Below are 17,817 nucleotides of genomic sequence, written 5' to 3'. Positions count from 1 at the left end.
ATCTCATGCATTTTATACTCTGCATCTGATAAAAAAAGTTATTGGAAACACATTAAGGGAGAAACAATTTTATAGTGTACTGTCCCTTTAAAGAGTATAAAAGGTCTGTACACTCTTCAATAAAGTGTTGTTCTTGTTATACTCCAAAATCAGTCTTGTCTGATTATTGGGGCATTTTTCTGATTATTGATGGTCCCAGTACTAGGGAAGCAGAACAGGTGGACATACCGGCGCAGGGTAACTTGAAGGTCGGTCACAATGGCCTTTCAGTAAATAGTAATAAAGATAAAGATGGTGTTGTGTAAGTAATTAGGTAGATACCATAATAAGATATTCTCTCCTTATAAGCTCAGCCCACTGTTAGCTAAATTATGAGAGGAGTGCAAATTAGCGCTTCTGCTCGTACGTTAACTTCGATAGTAACCTTTTTACATGCATCGGGTTGCACTTATATTTCAAGTTCAAAGTAAAACATTTTGTGACCACGTTATCTTCATCTCTCCTAGCAGTCAATGGAGCACAAAAACGTAAAAAAAAAAAAATAACACCCATACTCAAGCTATATATATATATGTATTTAGTCTCCCTATGGAAAAAAGGGGCAACCAGACGTGGGTAAATCGCCATAGAACAGGCTAACAATGGTATTGAGCCAGTTGTTCATTCCTGTGAGTGCACTTCTCTCTGTATGTATTTAGTCTCCCTATGGTAAAAAAGGTCAACCAGACGTGGACTCCTTGCTCAGTGTGCTTAGAGGAATATGGCTACACCTCACTGACGAGGCCCAATGAAGGCTGAAACGATCGTCTGGGGTTGTTATTTTCCTTGTTCAGAGAGGAATTGCCTGGTATTTTGGCGCTGGACTGACCGTAATAGGCGGGGTCAGACTGATATACTACAGGAAAGTTCCACTCTGTGAAAAGCATTACTGGGCTAAAAAGCTGCACCCAGGTGGTAAATCACCATAGAACAGGCTAACAATGGTATTGAGCCAGTTGTTCGTTCCTGTGAGTGCACTTCTCTGTGTGTGTGTATATATATATATATATATATATATATATATATATATATATATATATATATATATATATAATGTATTATTTAGAATATTTCACAGTATGTTTAATATTTTTTAATTATTTTTATTGTTTTCTTTTTCAAGATGTACCGAGTCCACGGTTTCATCCTTACTTGTGGGATATTATCCTTCCAAACAGGAAGTGGAAAAGAGAGCACCTACAGCAGAGCTGTCTATATAGCTCCACCCTTAACTCCACCCCCCAGTCATTCTCTTTGCCGGCTCTAAGCAGGAAGGGTAAAGTGAAAGAGTTTGTTATTTTTAAATGGTACCGATGTGTACTATTTACTCTCAGGCAGGAGATGGATGAAGATTTCTGCCTAGAGGATGATGATCTTAGCATTTGTAACTAAGGTCCACTGCTGTTCCCACAAAAGCTGAGGAGTACAGGAAAACTTCAGTGTGAGGAACGGTTTCTTGCTATACAGCAATGAGTTATGTTTTTCTGGAGAGACTGTGATATTTCAGAAAGGCTGTCAGTATCCCCATGAGGGTAAGGGTAAGCAGTAATCCTAGATTTATAGTGGCATTACTAAGCTTGCATAAGGGCTAAACTTATGGTTGACACTCAGTTTGAATGATTTATAGCAAACGGTTGTGTGTTTTGGGAGTGTTGTTAATTATACTTTAAGGGACAACTGTATTGAGGGTACACTTGGCTTTTTGGGGTTTTTAGAACCCACATGGCTGGTAAAACGCTTGGTGTGTTTTTTTGAAGGCCTCTGTAACATCGAGTAGGATGGGCGGGGCCTATTTTTGCGCCTCTGTTGCGCAGTTGTTTTCTCTGAACAAGCAGCAAGCTACAACACCGGAGGGTCTTGATTAACATCTTGGGCCAAATCAAAGCTTTATCCCCACATTACCAATCCCTAAGGGCAGGTAGGCGCCACAGCCGAGCTATTGCACAAGCGTCTGGCAGATGTTCCAGACGTTCAGGCATTTTGTCAGGCTTTAGCTAGAATCAAGCCTGTTTTGATACCTGTTGCTCCGCCATGGAGTCTAAATTTAGTTCTTAAAGTTCTTCAGGGGGTTCCGTTTGAACCCATGCATTCCATAGATATTAAGCTTCTATCTTGGACAGTTCTGTTTCTAGTTGCTATCTCTTCAGCTTGAAGAGTTTCTGAACTATCTGCATTGCAATGTGATTCACCTTATCTTGTTTTCCGTGCTGATAAGGTGGTTTTGCGTACCAAACCTGGGTTCCTCCCTAAGGTTGTTACTAACAGGAATATCAATCAGGAAATTGTTGTTCCTTCTCTGTGTCTTAATCCTTCTTCTAAGAAGGAATGTTTGTTGCACAACTTGGACGTGGTTCGTGCTTTGAAGTTGTATTTGCAGGCAACCAAAGATTTTCATCAAACATCTTCTTTGTTTGTTGTCTATTCTGGAGAGCGTAGGGGTCAAAAGGCTTGGGCTACCTCTCTTTCCTTTTGGCTGAAAAGCATCATCCGTTTGGCTTATGAGACTGCTGGACAGCAGCCTCCTGAAAGAATTACTGCTCACTCTACTAGAGCGGTGGCTTCCACATGGGCTTTTAAAAATGATGCTTCTGTTGAACAAATTTTTAAGGCTGCGACTTGGTCTTCGCTTCATGCCTTTTCCAAATTTTACAAATTTGATACTTTTGCTTTTCGGAGGCTATTTTTGGGAGAAGGGTTTTGCAAGCAGTGGTGCCTTCCGTTTAGGTTCCTGTCTTGTCCCTCCCTTCATCCATGTCCTAAAGCTTTGGTATTGGTATCCCACAAGTAAGGATGAAACCGTGGACTCGGTACATCTTGCAAAAGAAAACAAAATTTATGCTTACCTGATAAATTTCTTTCTTTTGCGATGTACCGAGTCCACGGCCCGCCCTGTCTATTCAAGACAGATAGTATTTTTTGTTGAAAACTTCAGTCACCTCTGCACCTTATAGTTTCTCCTTTTTCTTCCTTGGCCTTCGGTCAAATGACTGGGGGTCGGAGTTAAGACAGCTCTGCTGTGGGTGCTCTCTTTGCCACTTCCTGTTAGGAAGGATAATATCCCACAAGTAAGGATGAAACCATGGACTCGGTACATCGCAAAAGAAAGAAATTTATCAGGTAAGCATAAATTTTGTTTTTTTTTATATTTTATATGTAATATTTCAATAATGCACCTAAGTTTTCACTCTGTAGCTTGTACAAGTAATTGGAAACACATTAAGGAGAAACTAATTTTACAGTACTCTGTCCCTTTTAAGCTCACAATATCACTGGTCTACTTGCCAACCTTGGGCATTAGCACCTTGAGACTCTCATGGGTGATTAGTTTGCGCTCTATAAGTACCAGATAGATAGATAGTTAGATAGATAGATAGATAGGTAGATAGATAGATAGATAGATAGATAGATAGATAGATAGATAGATAGATAGATAGAAAGCTTGTAGAGGAGTTTAGAAATGTAGGCAAAGAAAAGATTTTCTAAGAAAAAAATGCAGTTTTCAAAATGTTTGCCCATTATAGCTCAACATAGTTAAATATAATTGTTCTCAGAAATATTAAAGGTGCATAAAACAACTCTTTTTGCATAAAAGATAATTAGACTGACTTAATGGGTCATTTTGCAAGCACAATTTACAAGGTTTTCCTAAATCAGGAGCAGTTCATGGATATACTAATAAAAGTGAATGGGGGAATTCATGTTTATTTGCAGTAGCCAATAAGGGCAGATGTAAATAAGCTTATGCTCTGAGCAACCAATCAATGTGTAAAATATTGGACCTCCAATAAATCTCACTATAATTAAAGGAACATGATACCCAAAAATGTTCACATTGAGCATACATTTTAAAACAACTTTCTAATTTACTTCTAAAATCTGGGATCTAGCTGCTGATTGGTGGCTGCATATATATATATATATATATATATATATATATACACCTCTTGCCATTGGCTTACAGGTGTGTTAAGCTAGCTCCAAGTAGTGCACTGCTTCTCCTTCAATAAAGAATAACAAAAGAATGAAGCGTAATTGATAATAGAAGTACATTTGAAAGTCATTTAAAATGTTATGTTCCACCAGAATCATGAAAGAAAAAATTTGTGTGTCATGTCCCTTTAAGCATAATGCAAACAATCCAGACTGCCTGGAGGAAATTGAACACACATACATTGCAGACTTATTTTACAATAAAACAAGCAAATTTATAGTTAAATTATATTGCATTGCTGGTTTATTTTCATTAAGAAAACTATTTATGGGTAGGTTAAATGCTCTTTTATGGTCCAAAAGCTGTGCGTGGGCCATAAAGATGGCACTTACCAAAGAGCACATAACAGATAGAGCTGTTTAGAAAAATAATAATTATTACACTTGGGCTTAATAGCCTCAATAACATTTTGTGTTTATTGTCTCTTTATTGTCCTACCAATGGGCCGATTCTCTAAAGCTCTCTGGTCTGGTGAGATTTTATAAGATGCATTTCTAGTAATACAAGGCCAAAACAAGGGATTGGGTTTTTTTTAAAGGTAATTTTTACCTTGGGAACTGTGTATCTCATTATGGGGAGTCACTATAATATTCTTTATGTGAAAAAGAGACATTAAAACAATACATTATTGTCTCAGTAAAATTAGCTAATTTCTCTCTCTGTTGGAGAGTTTTTGAGAATCAGTCCCATTATCTCCAATGTAATACCCAATGTATTATACTTCTACCTCATTAACCTTATACAGTATTAGGGGCATATTTAACAATGTGCGAGCAGACATGATACGAAGTAGCGTATCATGCCCACCGCACATTGATAAATGCATTTATCATTGAACCATCAGTTCTTATGAGCTGTTAGTGCAATGCTGCCCCCTCCATACGAAGCTTGATAAATATGCCCCAATGACTGTTTTCTCAAATGCTACTTCTGTATATTCAATATTTCCAAAAATATATCAAAAGGTATTTTCTATGGCCTAGATTTGGAGTTTGGCGGTAGCCGTGAAAACCAGCGTTAGAGGCTCCTAACTCTGGTTTTAGGCTAGCTCCGGTATTTGGAGTCACTCAAAAAAGGGTCTAACGCTCACTTTTCAGCCGCGACTTTTCCATACCGCAGATCCCCTTACGTAAATTGCGTATCCTATCTTTTCAATGGGATTTTTCTAACTCCGGTATTTAGAGTCGTGGCTGAAGTGAGCGTTAGAAATCTAACGACAAAACTCCAGCCGCAGGCTAACGCTGGTTCATAAAGCTCTTAACTACTGTACTCTAAAGTACACTAACACCCATAAACTACCTATGTACCCCTAAACCGAGGTCCCCCCACATCGCCGCCACTCGATTAAATTTTTTTAACCCCTAATCTGCCGACCGCCACCTACGTTATACTTATGTACCCCTAATCTGCTGCCCCTAACACCGCCGACCCCTGTATTATATTTATTAACCCCTAATCTGCCCCCTCAACGTCGCCTCCACCTGCCTACACTTATTAACCCCTAATCTGCCGAGCGGACCGCACCGCTACTATAATAAAGTTATTAACCCCTAATCCGCCTCACTAACCCTATAATAAATAGTATTAACCCCTAATCTGCCCTCCCTAACATCGCCGACACCTAACTTCAATTATTAACCCCTAATCTGCCGACTGGAGCTCACCGCTATTCTAATAAATGTATTAACCCCTAAAGCTAAGTCTAACCCTAACACTAACACCCCCCTAAATTAAATATAATTTTAATCTAACGAAATTAATTAACTCTTATTAAATAAATTATTCCTATTTAAAGCTAAATACTTACCTGTAAAATAAATCCTAATATAGCTACAATATAAATTATAATTACATTGTAGCTATTTTAGGATTAATATTTATTTTACAGGCAACTTTGTAATTATTTTAACCATGTACAATAGCTATTAAATAGTTAAGAACTATTTAATAGCTACCTAGTTAAAATAATTACAAAATTACCTGTAAAATAAATCCTAACCTAAGTTACAATTAAACCTAACACTATACTATCATTAAATTAATTAAATAAAATACCTATAATTACCTACAATTAAACCTAGCACTACACTATCAATACATTAATTAAATACAATTTCTACAAATAACTACAATGAAATAAACTAACTAAAGTACAAAAAATAAAAAAGAACAGTTACAAAAAATAAAAAAATATTTACAAACATAAGAAAAATATTACAACAATTTTAAACTAATTACACCTACTCTAAGCCCCCTAATAAAATAACAAAGACCCCCAAAATAAAAAATGCCCTACCCTATTCTAAATTAATAAAGTTCAAAGCTCTTTTACCTTACCAGCCCTGAACAGGGCCCTTTGCGGGGCATGCCCCAAGAAGTTCAGCTCTTTTGCCTGTAAAAAAAAAACATACAATACCCCCCCCAACATTACAACCCACCACCCACATACCCCTAATCTAACCCAAACCCCCCTTAAATAAACCTAACACTAAGCCCCTGAAGATCATCCTACCTTGTCTTCACCTCACCAGGTATCATCGATCTGTCCTGGCTCCAAAATCTTCATCCAACCCAAGCGGGGGCTGGCGATCCATCATCCGGTGGCTGAAGAGGTCCAGAAGAGGCTCCAAAGTCTTCATCCTATCCGGGAAGAAGAGGCGATCCGGACCGGCAACCATCTTGATCCAAGCGGCATCTTCTATCTTCATCCGATGACGACCGGCTCCATCCTGAAGACCTCCACCGCGGACCCATCTTCTTCCGGCGACATCCAACTGAAGAATGACGGTTCCTTTAAGGGACGTCATCCAAGATGGCGTCCCTCAAATTCCGATTGGCTGATAGGATTCTATCAGCCAATAGAATGCAAGCTCAATCTGATTGGCTGATTGGATCAGCTAATCGGATTGAACTTGATTCTGATTGGCTGATTCCATCAGCCAATCAGAATATTCCTACCTTAATTCCGATTGGCTGATAGAATCCGGTCCGGATCGCCTCTTCTTCCCGGATAGGATGAAGACTTTGGAGCCTCTTCTGGACCTCTTCAGCCACCGGATGATGGATCGCCAGCCCCCGCTTGGGTTGGATGAAGATTTTGGAGCCAGGACGGATCGGTGATACCTGGTGAGGTGAAGACAAGGTAGGATGATCTTCAGGGGCTTAGTGTTAGGTTTATTTAAGGGGAGTTTGGGTTAGATTAGGGGTATGTGGGTGGTGGGTTGTAATGTTGGGGGGGTATTGTATGTTTTTTTTTTTACAGGCAAAAGAGCTGAACTTCTTGGGGCATGCCCCGCAAAGGGCCCTGTTCAGGGCTGGTAAGGTAAAAGAGCTTTGAACTTTATTAATTTAGAATAGGGTAGGGCATTTTTTATTTTGGGGGTCTTTGTTATTTTATTAGGGGGCTTGGAGTAGGTGTAATTAGTTTAAAATTGTTGTAATATTTTTCTTATGTTTGTAGATATTTTTTTATTTTTTGTAACTTAGTTCTTTTTTATTTTTTGTACTTTAGTTAGTTTATTTCATTGTAGTTATTTGTAGATATTGTATTTAATTAATTTATTGATAGTGTAGTGTTAGGTTTAATTGTAGGTAATTGTAGGTATTTTATTTAATTAATTTAATGATAGTATAGTGTTAAGTTTAATTGTAACTTAGGTTAGGATTTATTTTACAGGTAATGTTGTAATTATTTTAACTAGGTAACTATTAAATAGTTCTTAAAATAAATACAAAGTTACCTGTAAAATAAATATTAATCCTAAAATAGCTACAATGTAATTATAATTTATTTTGTAGCTATATTAGGATTTATTTTACAGGTAAGTATTTAGCTTTAAATAGGAATAATTTATTTAATAAGAGTTAATTAATTTCGTTAGATTAAAATTATATTTAATTTAGGGGGGTGTTAGTGTTAGGGTTAGACTTAGCTTTAGGGGTTAATACATTTATTAGAATAGCGGTGAGCTCCGGTCGGCAGATTAGGGGTTAATAATTGAAGTTAGGTGTCGGCGATGTTAGGGAGGGCAGATTAGGGGTTAATACTATTTATTATAGGGTTAGTGAGGCGGATTAGGGGTTAATAACTTTATTATAGTAGCGCTCAGGTCCGGTCGGCAGATTAGGGGTTAATAAGTGTAGGCAGGTGGAGGCGACGTTGTGGGGGGCAGATTAGGGGTTAATAAATATAATATAGGGGTCGACGATGTTAGGGCAGCAGATTAGGGGTACATAGGGATAATGTAAGTAGCGGCGGTTTACGGAGTGGCAGATTAGGGGTTAATAATAATATGCAGGGGTCAGCGATAGCGGGGGCGGCAGAATAGGGGTTAATAAGTTTAAGGTTAGGGGTGTTTAGACTCGGGGTACATGTTAGAGTGTTAGGTGCAGACGTAGGAAGTGTTTACGCATAGCAAACAATGGGGCTGCGTTAGGAGCTGAACGCGGCTTTTTTGCAGGTGTTAGGTTTTTTTTCAGCTCAAACAGCCCCATTGTTTCCTATGGGGGAATCGTGCACGAGCACGTTTTTGAGGCTGGCCGCGTCCGTAAGCAACTCTGGTATCGAGAGTTGAAGCTGCGTTAAATATGCTCTACGCTCCTTTTTTGGAGCCTAACGCAGCCTTTATGTGGACTCTCAATACCAGAGTTATTTTTATGGTGCGGCCAGAAAAAAGCCGGCGTTAGCTACGCGGGTCCTTACCGACAAAACTCCAAATCTAGGCCTATATTTCCAGTGAACATAAATATATTTAGGAGCAATTCAAACAAAAATTGTTCATGGCAAAAATAATGAAATGTTTCATAGCCGTAATATTTGTAGCTTGAAAAGGAGATGACTGATATATATATATATATAAGAGCTTTACTCTTAGAGGAAGCATTTTTCAGAAAAGAGGAATTCGAGAATGATAGGGAATGAGTTCAAGGTCTTCCATAGTAGATTAAGAAGCAATCTAAGAAGACACAGTAGAAAATGTAGCTGGTTCTAACTTTATGCAGACGTAAATGAAAAATAGATTCAAGAATTTATTAAAAAAAAAAAAGACCTGGTAAATCCTTATTGTTAATCCTGTAACAAATGTTGCATCAGTTAAAATGTTGGTAAATAGAGAGGAAACAACACTATTCAAATTTAAACTAATATTAAATACATTTTGATTTTTATGTCCCAGACATTTCTTTCTACTATCATAATAATCCTGGTTTCCAAATTCAGGTACCACCTACTGTCATTCCAATTTAGATTACCAAAACTGGTGGCTCAATTTCAGCCTCTGGGTTGGCAATGGCTTGTAGGGTAGAAGAGATATTCTTGTAATAAACCAATTGTTTTGTGCTATCTGTTTGGATAGTGAGCTTCCTTGCCTTCCTTGCATCATTCCCTTCCTTGCTTATACAGCATCTGATTGGCTATACCTTTATCCAAGATTAAAAAGTACATTGGGTTCCCTATACTAAGCAGCAGAGGCTGTTCTTGTGACAGGTCATACAAGAGCAGGGTTCATCACTGCACAAGAGAATTCTTGAGCATCTGCTGCTCACTCACTGTGAAGATGGGTGGACATGTTCCCTAGCTGGGGACCATATCCATCCGTCTGTTAGAACATGGAGGGTATAGGCTGCATCAGCTGGGAAGCATTTCCAGAAATATGTTCTCAATGCTCTTTAATGTCACAGGGCACAGTGACACTGTATTATGTATAAGCAGTAGTACTTCACTTTTAGCAGCATAGGTGCATTCTTCAGCCCTCTGGGCCAATACATCATCTGATTTTATATTAGTCCTTGAATACAATAAATAGGACAGAAGCTCTCTTGGCTGAGATGAAACCATAAAAGCATGCTTCTACTGCTGCTTATTGTCCTAAGGAAACAGTAACACGCTATTGTGTAAATGCAGTAGGGATTCACTTTAAATAACCTAGGAAATATGCTTTCCAAAGCCTGACTTCTGTACCAATACAGCCTTAAACATACTATGGGGCCTATTTATCAAATGTCTGTCGGACCTGATCTGACAGTGCGGATCAGGTCCGACAGACATCGCTGAATGCGAAGAGCAATACGCTCTCCGTATTCAGCATTGCACCAGCAGCCCTTGTGAGCTGCTGGTGCAACGCCGCCAGCAGGTGGGTGTCAATCACCCGATCGGGTTGAATTGTGGTGATCTCTGTCCACCTGCTCAGAGCAGACGGACAAGTTATGGAGCAGCGGTCTTTAGACTGCTGCTTCATAACTGCTGTTTCTGGCGAGTCTGAAGACTCACCAGAAACACGGGCCCACATGCTCCATACGGAGCTTGATAAATGGGCCTCTATATATGACTAAAATAGAAAGAAAAAAATACAGACTTGCCAAGTATGTCTGCGTATAATAGAATTAACAAAGTGGTACCAAAAATCTGCAAGACACTAATTCATTGGAAAACAGTATTTTAATGATTTTCAATTATATGTTGGATTGTTGTATTCATGGTAGCTAATCTATTACTATTATATTTTTTTACTACTATACTAATATATTTGTATTATTGGGAGAATATTTAGGTAGGTAGTGTGCATGTGTCTCGAGAACTATACCGCAGCAGTATTGCAAAAATGCTTTTGATTAATAGATGGCAGTAATATTTCCACATTGTACTACATTGTAAAAAGAATTCTTGCAAAACTGTTGCCATATAGTGTTCCACAATATAAGCACACTCCTGAGCTTACTTTTATAAAAGAAGTAAATTGGAAAGTTTTAATAAAATTGTACACTCTATTTGATTCAGGTTCATAACTAACACAATCGACAACAGGCCTGTACTTCTAGGAAGCCCACCTGGACCTGCAGTCAGAATTTGTTTTTCACTACAGTGGGCTCTGTGGGGCTCAGTCTTCACTGGCATCATATCTGCCATCCCTGCAAAATAGGGCTCACAGTGTAAGGAAAGAGTTTGGATTTCCCTTTACAATATTGTAGTAGGGTTTTCAAAATGGCCGCACAGAAAAACATGGCATCATATTTGTTTAGGAAGGCTGTGCAAATACACAAACTAATAATCACAAAGAAGGCTTGTCATCTGCTGCTTCAGGAAAGTTTTTCTCTGTGAAAGGCACATGTTGAGCAAAAAGAGGCTGCTTCTTGGGTGGTAACTAGCCATAGAACAAGCTATTATGCTATTGTTCATTTCCAGGTTGAGCGCTTCTCTCATTTTATTTATGCAAATTATGACATTTTGGGAAGTCTCCCTAAGTGTGATGCGGGAATCCAGACGTGGACCCGTTGCTCAGTGTGCTTAGAGGAATATGGCTGCACCTCACTGACGAGGCCCACAATAGGCCGAAATGTACGTCTGGGGTTTTGCTGTTTCTCTCGTTCAAAGAAGGATTGCCTGGTATTTCGGGGCTGGACTGTACTGTGAATTCAGGATCAGACTGATATGCTTCAGGAAATTTTTTCTCTGTGAAAGGCACATGTTGAGCAAAAAGAGGCTGCTTCTTGGGTGGTAACTAGCCATAGAACAAGCTATTATGCTATTGTTCGTTTCCAGGTTGAGCGCTTCTCTCATTTTATTTATGCAAATTATGACATTTTGGGAAGTCTCCCTAAGTGTGATGCGGGAATCCAGACGTGGACCCGTTGCTCAGTGTGCTTAGAGGGATATGGCTGCACCTCACTGACGAGGCCCACAATAGGCCGAAACGTACGTCTGGGGTTTTGCTGTTTCTCTCGTTCAGAGAGGGATTGCCTGGTATTTCGGGGCTGGACTGTACTGTGAAGTCAGGATCAGACTGATATGCTTCAGGAAAGTTTTTCTCTGTGAAAGGCACATATTGAGCAAAAAGAGGCTGCTTCTTGGGTGGTAACTAGCCATAGAACAAGCTATTATGCTATTGTTCGTTTCCAGGTTGAGCGCTTCTCTCATTTTATTTATGCAAATTATGACATTTTGGGAAGTCTCCCTAAGTGTGATGCGGGAATCCAGACGTGGACCCGTTGCTCAGTGTGCTTAGAGGGATATGGCTGCACCTCACTGACGAGGCCCACAATAGGCCGAAACGTACGTCTGGGGTTTTGCTGTTTCTCTCGTTCAGAGAAGGATTGCCTGGTATTTCGGGGCTGGACTGTACTGTGAAGTCAGGATCAGACTGATATGCTTCAGGAAAGTTTTTCTCTGTGAAAGGCACATGTTGAGCAAAAAGAGACTGCTTCTTGGGTGGTAACTAGCCATAGAACAAGCTATTATGCTATTGTTCGTTTCCAGGTTGAGCGCTTCTCTCATTTTATTTATCTGCTAATTTCAAACAGCGACAAACAACACTGTTGAAATGAGGGCTCCATCACACCCTTTGCCCTGGGCCCACTAAAGTTTTGTTAATCTGAATTATTTTAGTTTTCATGTCCAATTAACATCAACTATAGAATTAAATCCAAATTGTGTGGTAAAATGTAGTCTACTTTAATTGATAGTTTCTAAAGTAAAATCTCAAGCATATAATTGCCCTTTTTTGAAACATTTTGGTGGCAATTTGTATTGTTTCTCTCATTAATAGGTATTAAAAAACCAACACAATAAACAAACAAACCTATAAAATATGTTAAACCTCCCATTATTTTAGATGCAGCAAAGAAAATATAACTTTAATGTCTATTTAAAGGGGCATGTTATCAGTGTGATATACTATTGTAAAGGGAAATTATGCATCCAATCAGGATGCTTATTCAAAGACTTCCAATGGGACACTTACTTTGCACCTCTGTTTAAGATCAAAGTAAAGCAGATAAATATCTTCCCCAAAAGACTTTAGCTCACCAGAGTAAATGCTCTGTAACCAGTAAACCTTCAGCTACTCTTTTTAAAGTTATCTGCATGAAAATAAAACAGCCAAGGTGTATAATTAGTGTTGAGTTTGTGGGACATTCCTTAAACTGAGGAGGGAAATATAGTGACTATGGGGGGTAGTTATCAAGCCGTCAACCTCAAATACGCTGGAATTCCGCAGCGTATTTGTGGCGAGGCTGATTCGCCTTAGTTATCAAAGGCTACAGACCGGCAAAAGTAGAATTTAGTGACGTAAGCTTCGATCCGCCGGACTCAGTCTGACACAGATCGATTCTTACGTCACTCCAGATGTTCCGCACACAAGTGCGGCACAATCTGACTACTTTTGCTAGTTATCAAAAAACTAGCAGGTACGCTCGGCACTTTTCCGGCCCAGCGTACCTGGTTTTCAAACCGCCGCCCTGGAGGCGGCGGATCCCATAGGAATCAATGGGAGTCTGACCATAGCGAAAGTACAAGTTCGCTGCTGCCAGACATCCCATTGATTTCTATGGGAGCTGTCTACACCTAACACCCTAACATGTACCCCGAGTCTAAACACCCCTAATCTGCCCCCCCTACACCGCCGCATCTAAATAAAGTTATTACCCCCTAAACCGCCGCTCCCGGAGCCCACCGCAAGCTACTCTATACATATTAACCCCTAAACCGCCGCTCCCTGACCCCGCCGCAACTATAATAAATGTATTAACCCCTAAACCGCCGCTCCCAGACCCCGCCGCAACCTACATTATACCTAGTAACCCCTATCCTGCCCCCCCATACCGCTGCCCTCTATAATAAAGTTATTAACCCCTATCCTGCCGATCCCGCACCTCGTCCCAACTAAATAAATAGTTTAACCCCTAAACCGCCGCTCCCAAATCCTGCCGCAACCTATATTAAATTTATTAACCCCTAATCTGCCCCCCCTACACCGTCGCCACCTATAATACATTTATTAACCCCTATCCTGCCCCCCCTACACCGCCGCCGCTGTAATAAATTTATTAACCCCTAAACCTAAATCTAGCACTAACCCTAACACCCCCCTAACTTAAATATTAATTAAATAAATCTAAATAATATTTCTATTATTAACTAAATTAATCCTATTTAAAACTAAATGCTTACCTTTAAAATAAACCCTAATATAGCTACAATATAAATAATAATTATATTGTATCTATCTTAGGATTTATTTTTATTTTACAGGCAACTTTCAATTTATTTTAACTAGGTACAATAGCTATTAAATAGTTATTAACTATTTAATAGCTACCTAGCTAAAATAAAGAGAAATTTACCTGTAAAATAAAAACTAACCTAAGTTAAAATTACACCTAACACTACACTATCATTAAATAAATTATTCCTATTTAAAACTAAATACTTACCTGTAAAATAAACCCTAAGATAGCTACAATGTACAATGTTACATTGTAGCTATTTTAGGATTTATATTTATTTTACAGGTAACTTTGTATTTATTTTAGCTAGTGAGAATAGTTATTAAATAGTTATTAACTATTTAATAACTACCTAGCTAAAAGAAATACAAAATTACCTGTAAAATAAAACCTAACCTAAGTTGCAATTAAACCTAACACTGCACTATCATTACATTAATTAAATAAATTAACTACAAGTAACTACAATTAAATACAATTACATAAACTAACTAAAGTACAAAAAATTAAAAAAGCTAAGTTACAAAAAATAAAAAAATAAGTTACAAACATTTAAAAAATATTACAACAATTTTAAGCTAATTACACCTAATCTAAGCCCCCTAATAAAATAACAAAGCCCCCCAAAATAAAAAAATTCCCTACCCTATTCTACATTAAAAAAGTTCAAAGCTCTTTTACCTTACTAGCCCTTAAAAGGGCCTTTTGTGGGGCATGCACCAAAGAAAACTGCTCTTTTGCCTGTAAAAGAAAAATACAAAGCCCCCAACATTGAAAACCACCACCCACATACCCCTAATCTAACCCAAACCCCCCTTAAAATAATATCAGTCAATCGGAATTAAGGTAGGAATAATCTGATTGGCTGATTCAATCAGCCAATCAGATTGAATTTCAATCCGATTGGCTGATTGGCTGATTCAATCAGCCAATCAGATTTTTCCTACCTTAATTCCGATTGGCTGATAGAATCCTATCAGCCAATCGGAATTGAAGGGACGCCATCTTGGATGACATCCCTTAAAGGAGCCTTCATTCGTCGGTAGTCCGTCGGGAAAGAAGGATGTTCCGCGTCGGCGGGATGAAGATGGATCCTGAAGAAAGAAGATTGAAGACCCCGCTTGAAAGATGACATCGCCCGGATAGAAGACTTCTTCAGCGCCGCTTGGAAGATGACATCGCCCAGATGGAAGACTTCTACAGCGCGGCCTGGAGGATCACTTCATTGGATGGAAGACTTCTTCAGCGCCCCTTGGAGGATCACTTTTGCCGCTCCGGATCTCCTCTTCAGTTCCATCGGTGACTCGGCTGAGTGAAGACGACTCAAGGTAGGATGATCTTCAAGGGATTAGTGTTAGGTTATTTTAAGGGGGGTTTGGGTTAAATTAGGGGTATGTGGGTGGTGGTTTTTAATGTTGGGGGGGTTGTATTTTTCTTTTACAGGCAAAAGAGCAGTTTTCTTTGGGGCATGCCCCACAAAAGGCCCTTTTAAGGGCTGGTAAGGTAAAAGAGCTTTGAACTTTTTTAATGTAGAATAGGGTAGGAATTTTTTTTATTTTGGGGGGCTTTGTTATTTTATTAGGGGGCTTAGATTAGGTGTAATTAGCTTAAAATTGTTGTAATATTTTTTAAATGTTTGTAACTTATTTTTTTATTTTTTGTAACTTAGCTTTTTTAATTTTTTGTACTTTAGTTAGTTTATGTAATTGTATTTAATTGTAGTTATTTGTAGTTAATTTATTTAATTAATGTAATGATAGTGTAGTGTTAGGTTTAATTGTAACTTAGGTTAGGATTTATTTTACAGGTAATTTTGTATTTCTTTTAGCTAGGTAGTTATTAAATAGTTAATAGTTAATAACTATTTAATAACTATTCTAACTAGCTAAAATAAATACAAAGTTACCTGTAAAATAAATATAAATCCTAAAATAGGTACAATGTAATTATTAATTACATTGTAGCTATCTTAGAGTTTATTTTACAGGTAAGTATTTAGTTTTAAATAGTAATAATTTATTTAATGATAGTGTAGTGTTAGGTGTAATTGAAACTTAGGTTAGTTTTTATTTTACAGGTAAATTTCTCTTTATCCTAGCTAGGTAGCTATTAAACAGTTAATAACTATTTAATAGTTATTGTACCTAGTTAAAATAAATTGAAAGCTACAATATAATTATTATTTATATTGTAGCTATATTAGGGTTTATTTTAAAGGTAAGTATTTAGTTTTAAATAGGATTAATTTAGTTAATAATAGAAATATTATTTAGATTTATTTAATTAATATTTAAGTTAGGGGGTGTTAGGGTTAGTGTTAGACTTAGGTTTAGGGGTTAATAAATTTATTACAGTGGCGGCGGTGTAGTGGGGGGCAGGATAGGGGTTAATACATGTATTATAGGTGGTAACGGTGTAGGGGGGCAGATTAGGGGTTAATAAATTTAATATAGGTTGCGGCAGGGTCCGGGAGCTGCGGTTTAGGTGTTAAACTATTTATTTAGTTGTGGCGAGGTCCGGGATCCGCAGGATAGGGGTTAATAACTTTATCATAGAGGGCGGCAGTATGGGGGGGCAGGATAGGGGTTACTAGGTATAATGTAGGTTGTGGCAGTGTCTGGGAGTGGCGGTTTAGGGGTTAATACATTTATAAGAGTTGCGGCGGGGTCTAGGAGTGGCGGTTTAGGGGGTTAGTAACTTTATTGAGTTGCGGGGGGCTCCGGGGGCGTCGGTATTGGGGGTAGAACAGTGTAGTTTAGTGTGGGTGCTTAGTGACAGGCTAGCAATAAAGCTGTAAAAAAGCCGAAGAGCAGCGAGATTGGATGAGTGATAACTATCACAGTCCGCTGCTCATCGCCCCGTACTTGGTGCGTGGCTTTTTGAAAGATTTATTGATAACTTAGGCAAATTTTTTCAGGTCAGCGGCGGCGATGGTAGGCGAGCTTAGGCGGGCGTATTTGGCCGGCGAAGGCAGGAAAGTTGACACGTTGATAACTACCCCCCTATGTCTGCACATACTGGATGCACACTCACTCTCTAGTCCTGGGACAAGCTTCCTGATTGGATTCTTAAAGTCCTTTCCTTATATGTAGCTACTCGGAAATGTTGAAGTAAAACATATTCCTTTTCTACATAGAGATGTTAATATGCATTTCCTAGTTAGCATGTAATAGGTATTTTGGATTTGTTTTCCCACTGAAAATGCTTTTCATACATTTCATAACTGTATGTTTATAATGTAGATATTTTATTAAACAGTGTTATAATAAGCCTTTTCTAAAACTATACCTTTCTCTTTATTACAGGGGGAAAAATCACAAGCTCCCAGCCTACATTACATAATATTTCTACATCTTCATCATCTATAACATTATTATTGGCACTGGTAGTTCCCACAACGTCATGGTGAAAATTGACTTTTCCCCCCATTTTTTATTATTATTTTTTCTCTCTGACATGAATGGGGCCTATGAGGAATGAGGATACTGGAATCCTGGAACTACTCAACAATAAAACACCCAAAGACTACAAAAAAAAAAAAAAAAAAAACACTTTGAGGAGTGCTGGAAAATTATTTATTTATTGGTTTACCTCCAAGATTTTTTTTTTATATATAAATAGACTGGATTGCAAACCATATTTACTAACTTCTACTAAAATATAATTGGTTAAATGCGTTTGATTTCTTAATATGCATTTTATTGGTTTGGTAACTGATTTTCAGGTGTGTGCACTTTGGTTTAGCAGTGGTGTGTAGTACGTATGTAAAATGAAAAGGTTTTAGATCA

At 38.2% G+C, this 17,817-nt stretch overlaps 1 protein-coding gene across 1 annotated transcript in view; it reads left to right on the top strand.

Annotated features, from left to right (window-relative positions):
- The window catches only part of CNTN5 (contactin 5), a 990,860-nt gene extending 973,422 nt beyond the window's left edge, over positions 1–17,438 (top strand). The window contains exon 22 of the mRNA XM_053705588.1: positions 17,335–17,438. Within this exon, the coding sequence (XP_053561563.1) occupies positions 17,335–17,438 (104 nt within the window). The remainder of the gene's footprint in view (positions 1–17,334) is intronic.
- The last annotated feature ends 379 nt before the right edge of the window (positions 17,439–17,817 follow it).

Source organism: Bombina bombina, chromosome 3 (assembly GCF_027579735.1).
Source record: "Bombina bombina isolate aBomBom1 chromosome 3, aBomBom1.pri, whole genome shotgun sequence".
In the NCBI taxonomy this organism is placed as follows: Eukaryota; Metazoa; Chordata; class Amphibia; order Anura; family Bombinatoridae; genus Bombina; species Bombina bombina.
The sequence above is the reverse complement of the archived record's forward strand: the minus strand, read 5'-3'. Positions and strand labels throughout refer to the sequence as shown.